Consider the following 16,556-nt stretch of genomic DNA (forward strand, 5'->3'; position numbering starts at 1 on the left):
GTTGGAAAACAAGCGGAAAAGGAAAACTTGCATTTGGTTATTCGACACGGAACATCCTACAAGTCCAATGGACAAAGTAATTACACTAATATGTGGTAGGTAACTCTCTTAGACTCAAACACAAGATCCTTTGGATATAGTTAATCCCAATTGTTAAAGGGTTTGTCATCCAACCTTTGGGTATATGTTCTTTGTTTATTATCGATTAGGATAGTTTACTAAAATATTATCTAATACAATAATTTATTGCAAAATAATGAAAAAATCAGTATTTAATCGGTCTATTATATCGCATACAGTCAATCTTCTAGGATTATGATTTTTATGACCAAATTTAATATAGGGATTAAAATTTCAAAATCCATAACCATCAATGATATCTTTTAGGTGGGACACTTGCTCTATACTCTCTCCTTTGTCGTTATGCCAATGTGGGATTGATCCCTAATCAACAAGATGAGGACTCCAATGTGTCAAATTTCCATTTTAAGTTACCTAATGATAGCAAACGTATGAGATTGACTTCAGAAACTCAAGTCTGAGATAGAGAACAGTCACTTTGAGAAGATGTTCCTATTATTAATTACTTTGCTTGTTACTTCCATGGTGATCGGTGACGGTATCCTCGCCCCTTGTATCTCAGGTTTGCTCAACTTTTTATTTATTCATTTACTTTTAATTTGTTCTCATAGGTTAGGTATGTTTCCATGAATGCTAGAGTGTTGAATGATTTGATGTTTCATGTTAATTTTGTCGTATATCCATTGGCTTTATGATTTTGCAAATGTTCTTGTACCATCAACACAGTTTTATCAGTTGTTGGAGGCATCAAGGCAGCCACATCTACAACGACTGAAGGTACTTCCTCATACATATTATAGTTTTCTTCTTTGATTACAACCACAAGAAAATTGTTGATTCTTATGGCTTAAACTAACCGATTTTTTAAATGAATCGAGTATAGTACTACATGTTATTATTTGAAGCAATCATTTAATTTATAGTTAGGAGTGCAGACACTTCCAGGAGAACTTCAAAGAGAGTTCGACAACCTCCAGAATGGTACAAGGATTATGTGGCAATGGAAGCTGAGCTGGAGGATGATGTTATTTAGAAGTAGTATTTGTTTAGGATTTGTTTTAGTTGGTGGGAACTGGGAAGTTATTTAATCGGGATTTAATAAGTATTAAGAATAAAGGGTATTTCCTTGTTGTAGTATTATTTTAAGTCTTTAGAGTCTTTTGAATTAATTAGGAAGACAGTCTTTGAAGTCAATTAGGATTGTTGGCCTGTTAGTTTATTTAAGGATTAACGTTCTCTAAATCATGGAGAGGAGCTTTAATGAAAAAATTTCTCTTTCTTTATCTCTAATATTATTGAGAGATGTTGTTCCCTCATATAGAGCAATTATATCCTAACATTTATCTTCTTTTTATGCAGAGATGATTTTTTGGATATCAGTAGCCATTTTGGTATGCCTCTTTATGTTTGAAAGACTTGGAAGTGACAAAATGGGATATAGTTTTGCTCCCTTACTTTGTGTTTGGTTTGCATTCATAAGTGTTATTGGGATCTATATTATCATAAAGTATGATTCCTTAGTAATTAAAGCTGTAAATCCCTGCTACATCATTGATTATTTCAGAAGGAACAAAAAACAAGCTAGATTTCCCTCGGTAGCACTATCCTTTGCACAAGTATTCCTTTTCCCTTTTACATACAGTGGTACTATATTATTCGGTGCAAGTCTTAATGAAGTTTTATTTGCTTTTAAAAAACGATTTAGGATCCGAAGCACTATTTGTCGATGTTGGTTGCTTCACAGTTCAATCCATACAAATAAGGGGGTGTTTGTCTGAGCTTATGAAAATTAGCTTATAAGCAATAAATACTTATAAGCTAATTTTAGCTTATAAACATTTGAAATTTTAAGCAATTACGTGTTTGGTTAAAGTACTTATAAGTGATTGATAAGTAATTGACGTGTTTGGTAAAATGTGACTTATAAGTACATTTTATTATTAAATGACTAAAAAAAGTACTACATTAAATAAGGGTATATTATGGAATTTTAACATTAAACAAGGATAATGTAGTAATATACTTGGTCAAACTAACTTATAAGCAGAGTGCTTATAAGCAAAAAAAAAAAAAAAATACCTCCCCCCAACTTATTTTTTTTGGCTTATAAGCTCAAAAAAGCTATAAACAAACAGGTCAGCTTAATTTTAGAACTTATAAGTTAGTTTGACCAGCTTATAAGCTTAGACAAACACCCCCTAAGTATGTGCAGTATTGTCTATCCGCATATTGTTTTGGCATATACCGGGTAAGCTTCCTTCGCAAACACCCTGATCTTGTCATGGATTCCTTCTTCAAGTCCATTCCAGGTTTTTTTTTTTTTTTTTTTTGCAAACATATTATTTAAAAAGATTTAAAAAGAAAAAAAAGGAAAACCTTAACTTGAAAACCATTTGGAGTTGAGTTGTATAGATAAATTTTAGTCCAAGTAAATTTTGACTTGTTTCATTAAAGTTGTTCTTCGTTATATATAAAACCTGACATCTACTCCCTCTTTGTTTTACAGAGATTACGGGTTCCGAGGCAGTCAGTTGATGTAGTAGATCACACTGAGATAGATTCGGGAGAACTCAAAACGAATCAGGCACTGTTTCTGGCCATCAAGGCTGTGGCTCTAAGGTATGAGCATGTGCTCGAACAATTTAAAAGCTTAATGTTATGTCAAAACATTCATACTAGCGTAAAAGAAGTACAGACCCAACACTTGGTAAATCAAAAATAGCTTAAATTAGCGACTACCACCAAAAAAAAAAAAAAAAAAAAAAAAAAAAAAAAAAAAAACTTTATATTGAAAACAGTTCAAAGAGTTAAACCTGTTTCATTTACATGCCTCTGAAATCCAGGGGAGGCATCCGGAAGATTGATTTTGCCCTGATATACATCTAATAACTCAGGAACTTCTTCTTGAAATTTGGTTACATACTTCTTAATAAATTTGCTCTGTCCATGTAATAAGAAAGAGACTGGACATATATTTTCTTTGATCAATCCTTTGGAGAGCAGAACCTGAATAATAAAACACCTTGGCGCAATCCTCTTCTCCAAGCTGAAGAAGAGAACAGTTGGCCATTTGGAAATATTTTGTGACAAGTAACCCATTTTGTTAACAAGGAAGTCCATAGTTCTTGTAATCTTCTCCTCAGATAGTTGCATACAATATGGATGCCTTCTGAATGCAGCAAGAGTCTCATCCTCAGACCAACCCCACCTCTTATAAACCTCAAACTTAGATTCCCAAACCGATTCCTTCAATTGGGCAATTGTTCCAACTGCCAGAACAAACACAGTTCGTGTGGGATTAAATCCCATTTCCTCAACCTTATTGACAACCTTGCAGAATTTAGAATGTTTGGAACATGCTACGTTTGGTTTACTAGTTACAAAAAAAGAAATTCGAGATTGAGGCACACCAATAACTTTCAAAAGAGCTATATTTTGACCAAAATTTTTACTCCTTAAATCCTGTAAAAATCCTTGTCCCATGCGCTTCAAAACTCTGACAATTTTTTCGTCGTGAATGACAACACTCCTGAGGAAACTGTAATTGGGGATAAGACGATTCTTTAAACTCATAGATAAAAATGCTGGACTGTTTGCTATGATCTTTGCTAGTTCACTACTTGAAACCCCTATAGAACGGAAAAACTCAATCTTGGGCGAAAGTGTCATTTCGGGATCACTTGAAATGACTCGTGGGTGTGATCTCACAACTTTAGAGATCTGGGTTTCGGTGAAACCATGGTCGCTGAAAAACCTAAGAACTGAGTCCGCTCTTTCAGTGTTCTTCAATTGAATCAACTTAGAAGAGGAAAGAGCAGATTTTAAAGACAACCCACATGAGTTTACCAAGTATGAAACTGTCAAAGACTCTTCGTGTTCACTTTGTTTAGTTTTTAACGATCTCTTCTCTACATGCGAAGATGATGAAAGAAACCTAACAGTCTTTGAGTTTGACAGTTTCGTACTAGATAAACTCCTGGTCCTATTTTGAGAAAAACCCAGTTGAGTAGTAGTGAGATTCAGAGCTAAATCCCTATCAGCAATTAGTTTTCCTGTTGTTCTACAAAGAAAACGAAACATAATGAACTTACTCAACTTTAAACTGCACTCCGGAAACTTCTTCAATTCCAACTGCCAATGCCAAGACTACGAAGGCTGAAGCTGAATATAGAGAATAAGATGTCGTCTTATTTTAGTTGGTGGTTGGAATCCGACATTTTGGCAGTCGGAAAAGGTTAGTTGGGACAAGACGGGATGGTGTTGGTGTTTGGAGAGACGGTGGTGTGGTGGAAGGGTAGAGGATTGGAAGTGCGAAGGAGAGTTCAAAGTTGAGAAAGAGGCGGCTGTGCACCTGTGATTTTATATCAGTAATCCTCTGTGGGCATCTGCATATTAAAGTTATTAATGTGACCATATTTTTCCGGTCGGTTTCGGTCTTATCACTTGACCCGAAAAACCATGGTTCATGGTTTCTGGACCCGATCCATACATGGAACTAATTTTATCCCCATCTTTTGGATCTAAGAGTAAATTTAAGATAGCCACGCATCCAATGTGAGTCCTTGAGTTGCAACTTCTGTCCATCAAAGTTGTAAATAGGTTTAAACATTATTTGCAAAAACAATACATGTTTGGTCTCAAATTGGCATTAATACATTAACAACCCAATTTTACAAACATTCTCTCATAATCTGGACGTGACAGCTCATAATTGGTTTGCTCGCAAATAAGTCTTATTTGTCCCATTGCGAGTTGTTACGTTGAGATTATGAAAAAAAGTTTGTAGTATTAAATTGTAAGCCAATCTTTTTTTTATCCTAAATATTGGGAGACTGTGATAAATCGATCGAAATGATATTTGTTACACAATATGTTCCCCCTTTCTGGGAGCTCTTCTTCTTCCTCCTTCTTTAAGTCTCTACTAAACTAAAGCAAAAATCCTCAACCTAATTAAATTATTAATTCATATAGACAAAGGTTCTTGATAGTTAAGTGCATTTTAGTCCCTAAGGTTTAGTCAAGACAATTCAGTATAATTTAGGAAAATTCTATAAGTTATAAGAAAATAAAAATTAAATGAATAGGGTATTTTAGACTTTTATGAAAAAAAATTAAGCATTGCTAACTAACTGGCAAGGACCTGAGTTGTTACTTTGAGATTCGACTAGACCAAAATGTATTTAACTCAAGTTTCTAATTAGTTCTAACTTTATGTCCTCCTTCTACTTTTCAAATTTGGCCATGTACATCCTATTAATATTTTCCAGTCCCTCATAGTTTGAACTTCTTTCATTTTTACCCCTACGATAATCTACCTTTTTTTAATAATTAAATACGTTTTGTGTTAAAACTAACCAAGAACAAACTTTAATGGGAACACTCTTTTGTTCCTCCAATTACTATTTATCAATTTCTTCCCAAATCCTTATTATCTATATTATACCGGATTTCCATACATTCACACCCTTTCACTTTCTCATAAAGATTTTTATTTTTTTAATTTCGTATCTTAGATTAATGATATCATGATCTTTATGTTTAAATTCTCCAACTTTCTCCTTCATAAATAGCACCTATATATAGGGATAGATCTTGTGTTATAAGTCCACATTCTTCTTCTGCACATTGTTTGAAGCACATTAATTCTAATCCACCAGTATAAGTACTATTTTTCCATTTTTCTTTTCTTTCCAAAGAATTCTCTAGTGCACCAAACTACAACACATATTGATATGCCTAATGTACCTCTAATAATAATTTTCAAGAGTATTTTTTTCATCTGTGCATTATACTCTCCCATATGTCGACACGAGAATGAGATTTGTCTGACATATGAGAGAGTATTTTTCTTCTCATATGTTAATAAATTCAGCAGTGTTAGTCTTACAAAGAAGCCTATAAAGGAGGCATACAAAGTTAACCTCCACCTTTCATCTTCATCATTTCTCTCTCTCTCTCTTTCTTTTTTTCCGTTTTTCCTTTGTTTTTTTCTTCACTTTGTAAGTTTCTTTGTAGAGTTTTTTGTAAGGATAGACTTATTCTAATAAATTTACAACTTTAATTATTGCAGGATCATAGTTTATGATATTATAGATTTCGATAACACTTATGAATGTAAATCAAACACAAAGAAAAGGAGAAAAGCTATATCCTACTTGTCATTGGCTTGGAACACAATGAAAGGCGTATTTGACTAAAGAGATCAAGGTCAAGATATAGAAGATCAGAGAGGGGACCCCAAAAATGTCAGCTACATGATTCATTGATTGATACCATTTGTAAATATACTTAGGGTTCAGTGACGGATCCAGAAAATTTGTTTACGGTGGGATAAAATAAAAACTAATTACATATTAATATTTTTATTAAGGTGGACCAAAATCTAAAAATTATATATATTAATATTTAAAAAAAAAAATTTGAGGGTGGGCCATGGGCTGGATCCGCCCCTGCTTGGGAATACGTATAAAGAAAATCTAAACAAGGGAAGGAATCAGGTATAGCTGTTGCTCTCCCTGATTAGTGATTAGGAATCCTATATTCTCGCTTACCAGCATTAATCCCAACAGATCAAAACCGTCAATAGATTTAAATAAATAATAGTAATTATCGTTTGACAAATAGAGCATAAACCAAAGGTTATTTAGTTATTAAACAATTCTTTTTGAAAACCATTTGGAGTTGAGTTGTATAGATAAGTTTTAGTCTAAGTAAACTTTGACTTGTTTCATTGAAACTCTTCTTCGTTATATATAAAACCTGAGATCTACTTCCTCTTTGTTTTACTGTGATTACAGGTTGCGAGGATGTCGGTTGATGTAGTAGATCACGCTGAGATAGATTCGGGAGAACTCAAACGAACCAAACAGTTGTACAAGAAGGATTCGTTGGAGATTGAATCATGCACCGTTTCCGGCCATCAAGGCCGTGGCTCTAAGGTATGCGCATGTTCTCAAAATATATGCTTAAGACAGAATTTTAGTTAAAGTTTTAATGAATTTATCATTGAATCTCTCAGAATTTCTTCCCGTGATGGCTCTAAGGTAATGATTATGATTTCTTTTACGTACCAAATTAAATTTGAAAGAACTTGTTTTGTTTCTGTTCATTGTTGTTTGTTTGTATGTAAGGTTGTGAAATGGTCGATGATCCTGCAACTGGCGTTTCAGAGTATTGGGGTTGTGTATGGAGATATTGGCACATCACCCCTTTACGTTTACCCCAGTGTATTCAGTAGTGGCATCAATCATATTGATGATATTCTGGGTGTCCTCTCTTTGATCTTTTATACCCTCACTTTGATCCCTTTAATCAAGTATACTTTCATCGTTTTGCAAGCCAATGACAATGGCGATGGTAAGGTTATTTAACTAACTATATGATCTGCATCACACGTCTCCACAAGTGTATTTATTCATAGTTATTTGTATATATTAGGAGGGACATTTGCTCTATACTCTTTAATATGCCGATATGCCAACGTGGGCTTGCTCCCGAACCGATAACTCGAGGACTCTAATGTATCAAATTTCCAGCTTGAGTTGCCCAGTAAGAGTAAACGTATGAGACTGGCATCAACACTCAAGTCGAAGCTTGAGAACAGTCGCTTTGCCCAGTTTTTCCTCTTCTTTGTTACTTTACTTGGTACTTCCATGGTGATTGGAGATGGTATCCTCACCCCTTCTATCTCAGGTTTGCCACTTCTCCTAATTACTTGCTTTAGTATTAGTCTGTTGTGTCGCTGCTGCAGAAATGGATTAGAATGGTCTCATATTGTCTGTTCTCTCATATAAATTATAACTTGTGACAATGAAATATCTATTGTTCCATAATGGATAGTTTTATCTGCTGTGGGAGGTCTCAAGGAAGCTACATCTGCAATTACAGAAGGTACATCCTCATTTTATCTTAGCCGTTTTCGTATTATTTATGAACTGATTACACTACTATTATTGCGTGAGGCAATTATTTGTTTTCTCTTTTGTGTATACAGAGAAGATTGTTTGGATATCAGTGGCCATACTGGTCTTCCTCTTCATGATTCAAAGACTTGGAACTGACAAAGTAGGCTACTGTTTTGCTCCTATACTCATTGTTTGGTTCGCATTCATTAGTGGCATTGGGGTTTATAATATCATAAAATTTGACCCAACAGTAATCAAAGCTGTAAATCCGATGTACATAATTGATTATTTTAGTAGAAACAAAAAAGAAGCTTGGATTTCCCTTGGTGGCATTATCCTCTGTACAACAGGTATTACTCTCTTCAGGTTTTCAACTAGTAAATACTAATTTGAGTAAGTCTTGCATTTTGCTAACAAAATATGATTTGTTAATAGGATCCGAAGCATTATTTGCCGATTTGGGTCACTTCACAGTTCGGTCTATACAACTAAGCATGTGCTCTGTGGTTTACCCAGCCATCGTCTTGGCATATACCGGACAAGCTTCCTACCTTCGAAAGCACCCTGATCTTGTTGGAGACAGCTTTTTCACGTCCGTACCAGGTGAAGAATAAATATATAGCAAGTTCTTTTTCTTAAGAGTTCTATTTTAAACCAAATCATCTATATTTTGATCCATTAATTATTTCTTTGGTGCTTAAACAACTCAGATGCCGTATACTGGCCAATGTTTGTGGTGGCCGTATTGGCAGCAGTAATAGCAAGTCAAGCCATGATTTCTGGAACTTTCTCCATCATTCAACAATCACTTTCATTAGGGTGTTTCCCTCGTGTGAAAATTGTACATACATCGGCTAAGTATGAAGGGCAAGTTTACATTCCTGAAGTGAATTACCTACTCATGCTGGCTTGTGTAGGCATTATTCTGGTCTTCAGGGACACTACAAAGATTGGCAATGCATATGGTAATTCCACAACTCGGTTATAATGATGCAAAAATTTAATTGCACTCAGTCTACCAATCATATAACAAATCAAACTGATGAATTTTTTGCTGCTTACAGGGATTGCGGTGGTATTTGTAATGACACTAACAACATCCCTATTGGCAGTCATCATGATAATGATATGGAGATCCAACATACTTTTAGTAGTCTGCTATGTTCTAATCATTGGTTCTGTGGAGTTTTTTTATTTAAGTTCAGTTCTCTACAAGTTTGATCAAGGAGGATACTTACCGCTTGCTTTTGCTGCGTTTCTAATGACCATTATGTATGTTTGGAACAATGTGTATCGGAAGAAGTATTATTATGAACTTCAACACAAGATTTCGCCCTGTAAGCTATACGAGATAACTGTTGACATAAATTGTTGTCGGATTCCTGGATTGGCTATGTTCTACTCAGAGCTTGTTCATGGCATCCCACCTATCTTCCAACATTATGCCATGAATGTACCTGCATTGCACTCGGTTATTGTCTTCGTTTCTCTCAAATCGCTACCCATTAGCAAGGTCCCCATGGAGGAGCGATTCATTTTCCACAGGGTAGCTCCAAATGAGCTTAATGTGTTTCGTTGTTTTGTGAGATACGGATACACAGATGCACGTAATGAAGAAGAATCCTTTGAGAGAATGCTAGTTCAAAAATTGAAGGACTTTATAAGGGAAGATTATATGATTCTCTCACAAGCAAACATGAATATCGGGGATATTACTGAAGTGGATGCTGAATTGCCCAATCGATTAGACAGTGAAGAGAATGTAAATGATAATGTAATTCGAGAAGAGAATCTAAAAGAGGAAATGGAGAGAGATATAGAAATAGTGGAGAAAGCATGGAATGCTGGGGTTGTTCACTTGGTTGGTGAGAATGAGGTGGTAGCAGCAAAAGGGTCTGGCATTGGGAAGAGGATTATGATAGATTATGCATACAATTTCTTGAAGAATGTTTTGAGAAAAAGTGATAAAGTGTTTGATGTTCCTCACAGGCAAATGCTCAAAGTGGGAATGACTTATGAGCTTTAAATTACCCAGATGACTAAGCTGGGGGAATAGAGCCCTTGGAATTGAACAGGTAGCTGAAAGATTATCAGTTAGAAGTTCTAGTTTTCAGTTTTAGCATTCTTCAGTAAGTAGATGGTGGTCTCTTGGGATAGGCAATTACATTTTGTAAAATAGTTTTATCAAGTAGATGGTACCTAATTTCCGCATATTCACACCCTTTCTCTTTCTCATCAAGATTTTTTTTTTTTTTTTTTTTTTAAATACTGTCATATCTAAGATTAATAATACCATGATTTTTATGGTTAAATTCTACAGCTTTCTCCTTCATAGCACCTATATATATAGTGATAAGTCTTGTGTTATAAGTCCACATTCTTCTTTTACACATTGTTTGAAAGCACATTAATTCCAATCCATCAATATACATACTCATCTTCCTTTCTGCTTTTCTTTCCCAAAGATTCTCTCGTTCACCAAACTACAACGTATACTGATATACATGAATCCATCAATATACATATATTCAGTTCTCTAGTTGGGGATTCATATCAAAATTACATATATTTGATCATCTTCTCATGTCTGACATATGAGAGAGTATTTTTCTTCTCATATGCTATAAAAAAAAATCAATGATGTACAATGGATTTACAGCTTTAATTACTGCGGGATCATATTTAATGATATAGATTCTATAACACTTAAAAATGCAAATCAAATACGAAGGGAGGAAAGCTATATCCCACTTATCATTGGCTCGTAACACAATGAATTAGTGTATACTTGAGTAAAGGGATCAAGGTCATAGTATAGAAGATCAGGAAAACCACACCCAAAATATCATTCACATGATTGATACCATTGGTGAAAGTTGAATAATACATCTAAAAGTTTTATCAAACCATATAATATCGGTGTTGTTCCTTTGTTTGGTGAGACTAAGGTGATTGTAGAAAAAGAATCCGGAATCTAAAGAGAATAACGATAGATTATGCATATAGTTTCTTGAAAAATTGGTTAGAAATAATTTTTTCTTGGATAAATACGAACTTCTCTCGTATTATTACTACCCTTTTCTAAATTTGGCACTCTCTTTGCTTTAAGGGCAAAGGCCCCTAGGACATTACATTTCAAAAAATCTAGAATAAATGACTTACTAATTAAAGCTGCAATAAAAATTATTTACACCAAAACAATTTATATATGGTAATAAAGCTTTAAATTTTCCTCCAAATACAGTAAAAGTAAAAGTGAAAGTGCAGAAGTTACTCTCTCTCTTGCTCTAAAGTTGGTAATCTTATATAAATAAATTTGGTAATCCTTGACTATATCTGGTCAGAATCAGAACCACTAAATCTAGAAAAAGATTTGAAACTCAGGAGGGAACGGAAACGCCCATTTATAGCAGTCTATTAAAATATTCCTCTCTCTATTTGGCAATTCCCTATTATAGTTTTACCACAAGGAGAAAGACAATAATGCCTCTAAATTTCTCTAAAATTGTCAAATCCCATTTCCCAAATCTAGTAAAAACAAAAAAAAAAGCCATCCAAAACTGGGTCCTCAAAAGACCAAATAAGCCATTACTCTAAATTTGGGAATCCATTTACCAAATCCACCAATGGTTGTAAACTACTACTTACTAAGTCAGCAAATGATAATATAAAAAGAATCAGAAAAATAAGATATTAGACTAAAATTCTCACTCTAAATCTGGTAAAGGTAAAACCAACAGCAAAAATACCCCATCTCTCTAAAATTGACAGTTTGCCAGTTGCCTTTTACTATAACCAGCAAAAGAGGAAAAAAAAAAAAAAACTAAAAAAGAAATTGCAGCCAGCTGACGTAGCATGAATCTCATTACCTACAAAAGAAAAGATAATAAAATTCCACACCCACATTCTAATTATAGCAGACATGAACAGTCCAGTCTAAGAAAAGCAGTGTGGAGAAGATAAACTAAATTAAAAATTATTTAAAAAAAAAACCTGAACTTGAAACTGCCCTGATGGGAAACCTAGAAAAGTCAAAAAAATGGAGGTGTGGACCCAAAAAAGGAGACCTATGAGCACCTAGGACACTCCAAATGTGGGAAAAGGAATCATGCAAAGCACAACACACAAACACTCTAAATAGAATACAAAGACAGAGCCATGCAAACTTGCCGTTTCCAGCCTTAAACGCTCTCAAACAAAAGGTATCTCTTTATCTTCTCTAAATTTGGCAATCTGTCACATCTATTTTCAATACCCTTATTAAATGATTCTCTCTTCTCACAAAACCTGAAACACCATATTCCAAACCAAAACAAACCTCTGTGTTCAAAACTGAATTGTTGGGGACAAAAGAATTTTGATCCCTTTTTTTTTTTTTCGTTTGGTCTTTATCAACTGAAGAAATTGAAATGGGGAGAGGTAAGATAGAGATAAAGAGGATCGAGAATGCAAATAGTAGGCAAGTTACCTTCTCTAAAAGGCGAGCAGGATTGCTTAAGAAGGCTCAAGAATTGGCCATTCTTTGTGATGCTGAGGTGGCTGTTATTATCTTCTCTAATACTGGGAAGCTTTTTGAGTTTTCAAGTTCTGGGTAAGTTTTGGATTCCTTTTGGGGATATTTCTGATGGTTGCATGTGTTTGTTTGATTATATTTCTTGATGGGTTCTCTTTGGTTTTTTTGGAATTTTTCATCTACTTGCATGTTTGTTTATTACCCCTTCAATTATGATTCTATCGCTTTTCTATATCAGAATGTTGTTTTTATGTAAAAATTTTCCCCTTTTTTACTTTTTGTTTGGATGATTTTGAAGTTCACTAAATTTATTCGTTGCATGTGTTTTTTGATTATACATGTTGATTTGTACTCAGGTTTCTATTTGAAGCAATTGTATGACAAAATGATTTTTGGATAAATAATTTTTTGGCCTGTGCTAAAATTATGTAGGAATTCTGAAACTTTACTAACTTTCATATATGTTAATTTTTTATTCATGTTGCTTCCTTTTGTGTTGCAGGGGAAATATATTATATATGATTGTTGATGGTTACTCTTTGTTCTTTTCTTCTTTTTAAAAGGATTTTCGTTAATTCTTTTCAGTTAGAATTGTTGATGAACTCTTCTTGAACAATGGATAGATTGATTATTTCTCAATGTTTCCCATTATTTCTTAGAAAAATACTCTGTATTATACTCCCTCTCTGCCTCTCTAACTTTGGGTAGGGGCTGGTTTCGGGGTTTTATTATTTGAACTTTGAGAAATGGTGGCCTCAATTGATAGTGTTGAAATCCAGATCACTGAAATTGGTTTCAGGATCTTACTTCTGTTTGGGACAGTTATGGTCACATTGTTCCATTGTCCTTGCAGAAAGAGGCTTGCAATGAGCTCCACTCAGTAAATTCTCTACGTACTGTGTTTGCTATAGGCTATGGTCTAGTTTTTACAGTTGCAACTTATTTTCTACATGATCTGAATGCCTGTGTGTAGTTTCCTGGGTCGGTTATTCATAATGTGGAACAGATACAAAAACCTGAGATAGTAGCTCTGTTGATGGGAAGGTAGAAAAAGAGGTTTAACACCAAGTGGTTGTTTTTGAGTAGTTAACACCTTGTTGAACTACCCACAGATCAAGCTAACTAGTGATGAGACCATGGCTTGGATCATCTTGGTGCTCTTTGTTAGATGATGGATAACTAGTTTGCAAGATAGACAGCAGCAAAAATAAGTTTTAAGCTTAGTTTTAGAGAGATAGTTGGTGTCTAAAGGTAAAGGTATTTTATGGGGCTATAAAGTACAGATGGTCTTAGAAAGGGGATTTTAGTTTAGGATTAAAAAAAGAGTCCAAAACCAAGATTTTGGTGGTAGTTGTGGGGTTCTGAATGACTATATTAGATCCTTGTTTTTATAAGATCTTGGTGAATTATCTTTATTTTGAATTTTTAAAATGATGATAAAGACAGAAAGTTCTTCAGAGATTGAGGATTTAAGTACAGATGATATTCTTGGTGCTAAAATTTATGGTAAGATTGAGTGGTAATATTGTTATAAGGAAGACATGTTAACCATATTGTATCCTGGTATTGATTGCAAGTTTTCAAAATATTTGAAACTATGTGCTTCATTAATTTGTTTTCAAAAACATTGAACTGTTATTATCTCCTATTTTTGTAGCATGAAGAAAACACTTTCAAGATATAACAAGTGTCTGAATTTTCCAGAGATTGCTGTAGCAGAATACAAATCAGAGGTACTCACCGATGCATGATTTACTTGTTCTGGAGTTTCTTGTGGCAATTAAAACTGCAAAAGGGGCAATTCTATTTCTTTATTATCTTTCTTGTCCAAAAATCCCTGTTGTGACACATTGTTGCCATTCCAATCTTTAGTAAATCCTTTTAAAGCAGTAATGGTATTGCATCTTAGTAATCAGTGCACTAACTTGGTTAAATTTATAAGTCCTTGGAAATTTTCTTTTTTTGGTTCTTTCAATGTTGGTATTTTTCTATGATAATTATTCTGCAGATTCATGTGCTTGGTAATAATGTTTCTATCTTCTCTTTTCTCCTCAGAAGCAAGATACTAAGGAGGTTGATGTTCTAAAAGATGAAATTGCAAAGCTACAAGTAAAGCAGTTGTAAGTCTTCTTTATTCTATTTGAGTTAGTATAAAATCAGACTTTTGGGAAATTGATTTCTGATTCTCATTTATAAAAGTATACTGATAGCTTTGGTTGTACAGGCAACTTATGGGCAAGGACCTGAATGGCCTGAGCTTAAAGGACTTGCAGCTTCTTGAACAGGAATTACATGAGGGGCTGCTATTAGTGAAGGAGAAAAAGGTTTGGAAGATTTCTAATTTTATTTATTGATTTTTTTTTTTATTTGTACCAGTATTAATTTCAGTATGTTGAGAGGCCTTAACTGAAGTTGCACTATTCCAGGAGCAATTACTGGTGGAGCAACTGGAGCAATCAAGAGTACAGGTGAAGTTTGTTTTAGTTTGCATATCCTTCTTAGATTAGGAAGCTGTGCAGTGAAAGTCTGATATCATGGCTGAGAAAAGGAAGAATAGAAAAAGATAATCATAGTCGCATATGAATTTTTCTTATTTCAAGTAATTGTATAATCATCTTGAAAAGAAAAGAATAAATACTCACTGAGTTCATATGCAGGTGAACTGATTTTTAAGTAATTCTTCATGTCATAGCTAACTAAGGTTATCAAATACAATTTTCTAAAATATGTTGGATATATAGATGCATAAATGACAGCCACCCCATAGTTAAATTTAGTTTGCACTTGCGCTTGATGCTAAAAGTGGCAGCATACCTTGCATCTTTCATGGTATTGTGAAGCTGACTTCGTTTTACCAAAGAAAGGCTAAACTTTGTCTGATTTCTTGCTTACAGGAACAGCGGGCGATGCTGGAGAATGAAACTTTGCGCAGACAGGCAAGATATATCATTGTAGAAGCAAGTCTTTTTCATTTTTATTTTTCTTGTCTAGTGTTTAATCTGTTTTTCCATTCTTGAATTATAGGTTGAGGAGCTTCGAGGTTTCTTTTTATCTACTGATCACTGCTCATCAGTCCCACCGTATCTTGAGTACTATCCTTCAGGAGGAAAGAATTCTCTTATGAACCATAGTTCTGCAAGTCCTGAAGTGGCCTCTGATATCGTGATGGAAAAGGGAGATTCAGACACTACCCTGCATTTAGGGTACTATTCTGCTTTTCCTCTATTAAATGTCACCTTTAACTAAATTGCAAAAATCCTGCTGCTCTTATTCCCTAGTCCTTTCGGTGATTTTCTATATAGAAAACCATTCTCTCTAGACAGCACCCTTTTGGAGTTCACGGTAAATCTTTGATCTCTTGTTGGGAAATGTGACATGTTTAAGCAGAAGCGGTTCAAAGCTTCCATTATCTTTGTAAAATTGCCTCATACTTCTAAATTTAAATTTGACATTCGATAGACATGGAAATGTCTGCATACGGTTTTGGTCAGCATGAGCTGCCATAGTTTTCTTCCTACTATTATCTTAATTTCGCAAGGCCTGTTCTTATTAAGATGGAGCTAGATTTCTATTCAAGCATTGATCTCGAAATTGAAATAACTGAAATCAACTTGTTTATCTTTATCTCTTACTAGCTTAATTGTGAAATAAATACGAAGCATTTATTTATTTTTTTTTTTAATTTTATTGACATAACTGTCATTCATTCGCTTTCTTCATACTCGTGTATATATTCTTTGTGTTTGCTTAGGCTGCCAAGCAATAATTACCGCAAGAGGAAGACACCTCAAGGAGAAACCAATTCCAATGACTCAAGGAGCCAACTGGGCCAACTGTGACCCCTTGCCAATTGCCATTACTTTTGATAGAAACAACAGAAATGAAATGTTTTTGTTACAGTTGCTTATAGCTTAGCAGTTTTTCTGAATCATCAAAGCTGGGTTTATATGAGTTTATTGAATCTAATATTTCAGAGGATGTGATGAAAAATCTTGTAGTTACTCTTTACTTTTTTCCAAAGTAATGATCAGAGTACATTCCAAAGTTTAGATCTTGTA

The 16,556-nt window shown here is 34.3% G+C and overlaps 3 protein-coding genes across 3 annotated transcripts; 2 read left to right on the top strand and 1 right to left on the bottom strand.

Moving 5' to 3' along the window:
* Window positions 1-2,880: 2,880 nt before the first annotated feature.
* LOC116123030 lies at window positions 2,881-4,161 on the bottom strand. The gene has a single exon (XM_031408821.1). It carries the CDS (start codon window positions 4,159-4,161, stop codon window positions 2,881-2,883), a length of 1,281 nt encoding a protein of 426 aa, XP_031264681.1.
* Window positions 4,162-6,887: 2,726 nt separating this feature from the next.
* Window positions 6,888-10,011, top strand: LOC116123031 (potassium transporter 5-like). The gene is given in 8 exon segments (XM_031408822.1): window positions 6,888-7,019; window positions 7,212-7,437; window positions 7,519-7,773; window positions 7,921-7,971; window positions 8,075-8,335; window positions 8,421-8,588; window positions 8,696-8,950; window positions 9,050-10,011. Coding segments are annotated over 8 exon segments (2,310 nt in total).
* Window positions 10,012-12,166: 2,155 nt separating this feature from the next.
* On the top strand, window positions 12,167-16,525 carry LOC116123045 (agamous-like MADS-box protein AGL15). The gene is made up of 9 exons (XM_031408836.1): window positions 12,167-12,187; window positions 12,387-12,576; window positions 14,156-14,231; window positions 14,554-14,618; window positions 14,723-14,822; window positions 14,925-14,966; window positions 15,393-15,434; window positions 15,523-15,701; window positions 16,250-16,525. The coding sequence occupies exons 2-9, from the start codon at window positions 12,395-12,397 to the stop codon at window positions 16,335-16,337; spliced, it is 774 nt and encodes a 257-aa protein (XP_031264696.1). The 5' UTR covers window positions 12,167-12,187; window positions 12,387-12,394; the 3' UTR covers window positions 16,338-16,525.
* Window positions 16,526-16,556: the final 31 nt, after the last annotated feature.

Source organism: Pistacia vera, unplaced genomic scaffold, assembly GCF_008641045.1.
Source record: "Pistacia vera cultivar Batoury unplaced genomic scaffold, PisVer_v2 Contig14, whole genome shotgun sequence".
Taxonomy (NCBI): Eukaryota; Viridiplantae; Streptophyta; class Magnoliopsida; order Sapindales; family Anacardiaceae; genus Pistacia; species Pistacia vera.

Bases quoted from the DNA above. Each gene is read 5' to 3' on its own strand.
- LOC116123030 (XM_031408821.1), bottom strand. From the start codon at position 4,161: ATGTTTCGTTTTCTTTGTAGAACAACAGGAAAACTAATTGCTGATAGG.
- LOC116123045 (XM_031408836.1), top strand. From the start codon at position 12,395: ATGGGGAGAGGTAAGATAGAGATAAAGAGGATCGAGAATGCAAATAGT. The intron at 15,435-15,522 runs GCAAGATATATC...CTTGAATTATAG, and splicing joins ATGAAACTTTGCGCAGACAG to GTTGAGGAGCTTCGAGGTTT. The intron at 15,702-16,249 runs GTACTATTCTGC...GTGTTTGCTTAG, and splicing joins GACACTACCCTGCATTTAGG to GCTGCCAAGCAATAATTACC.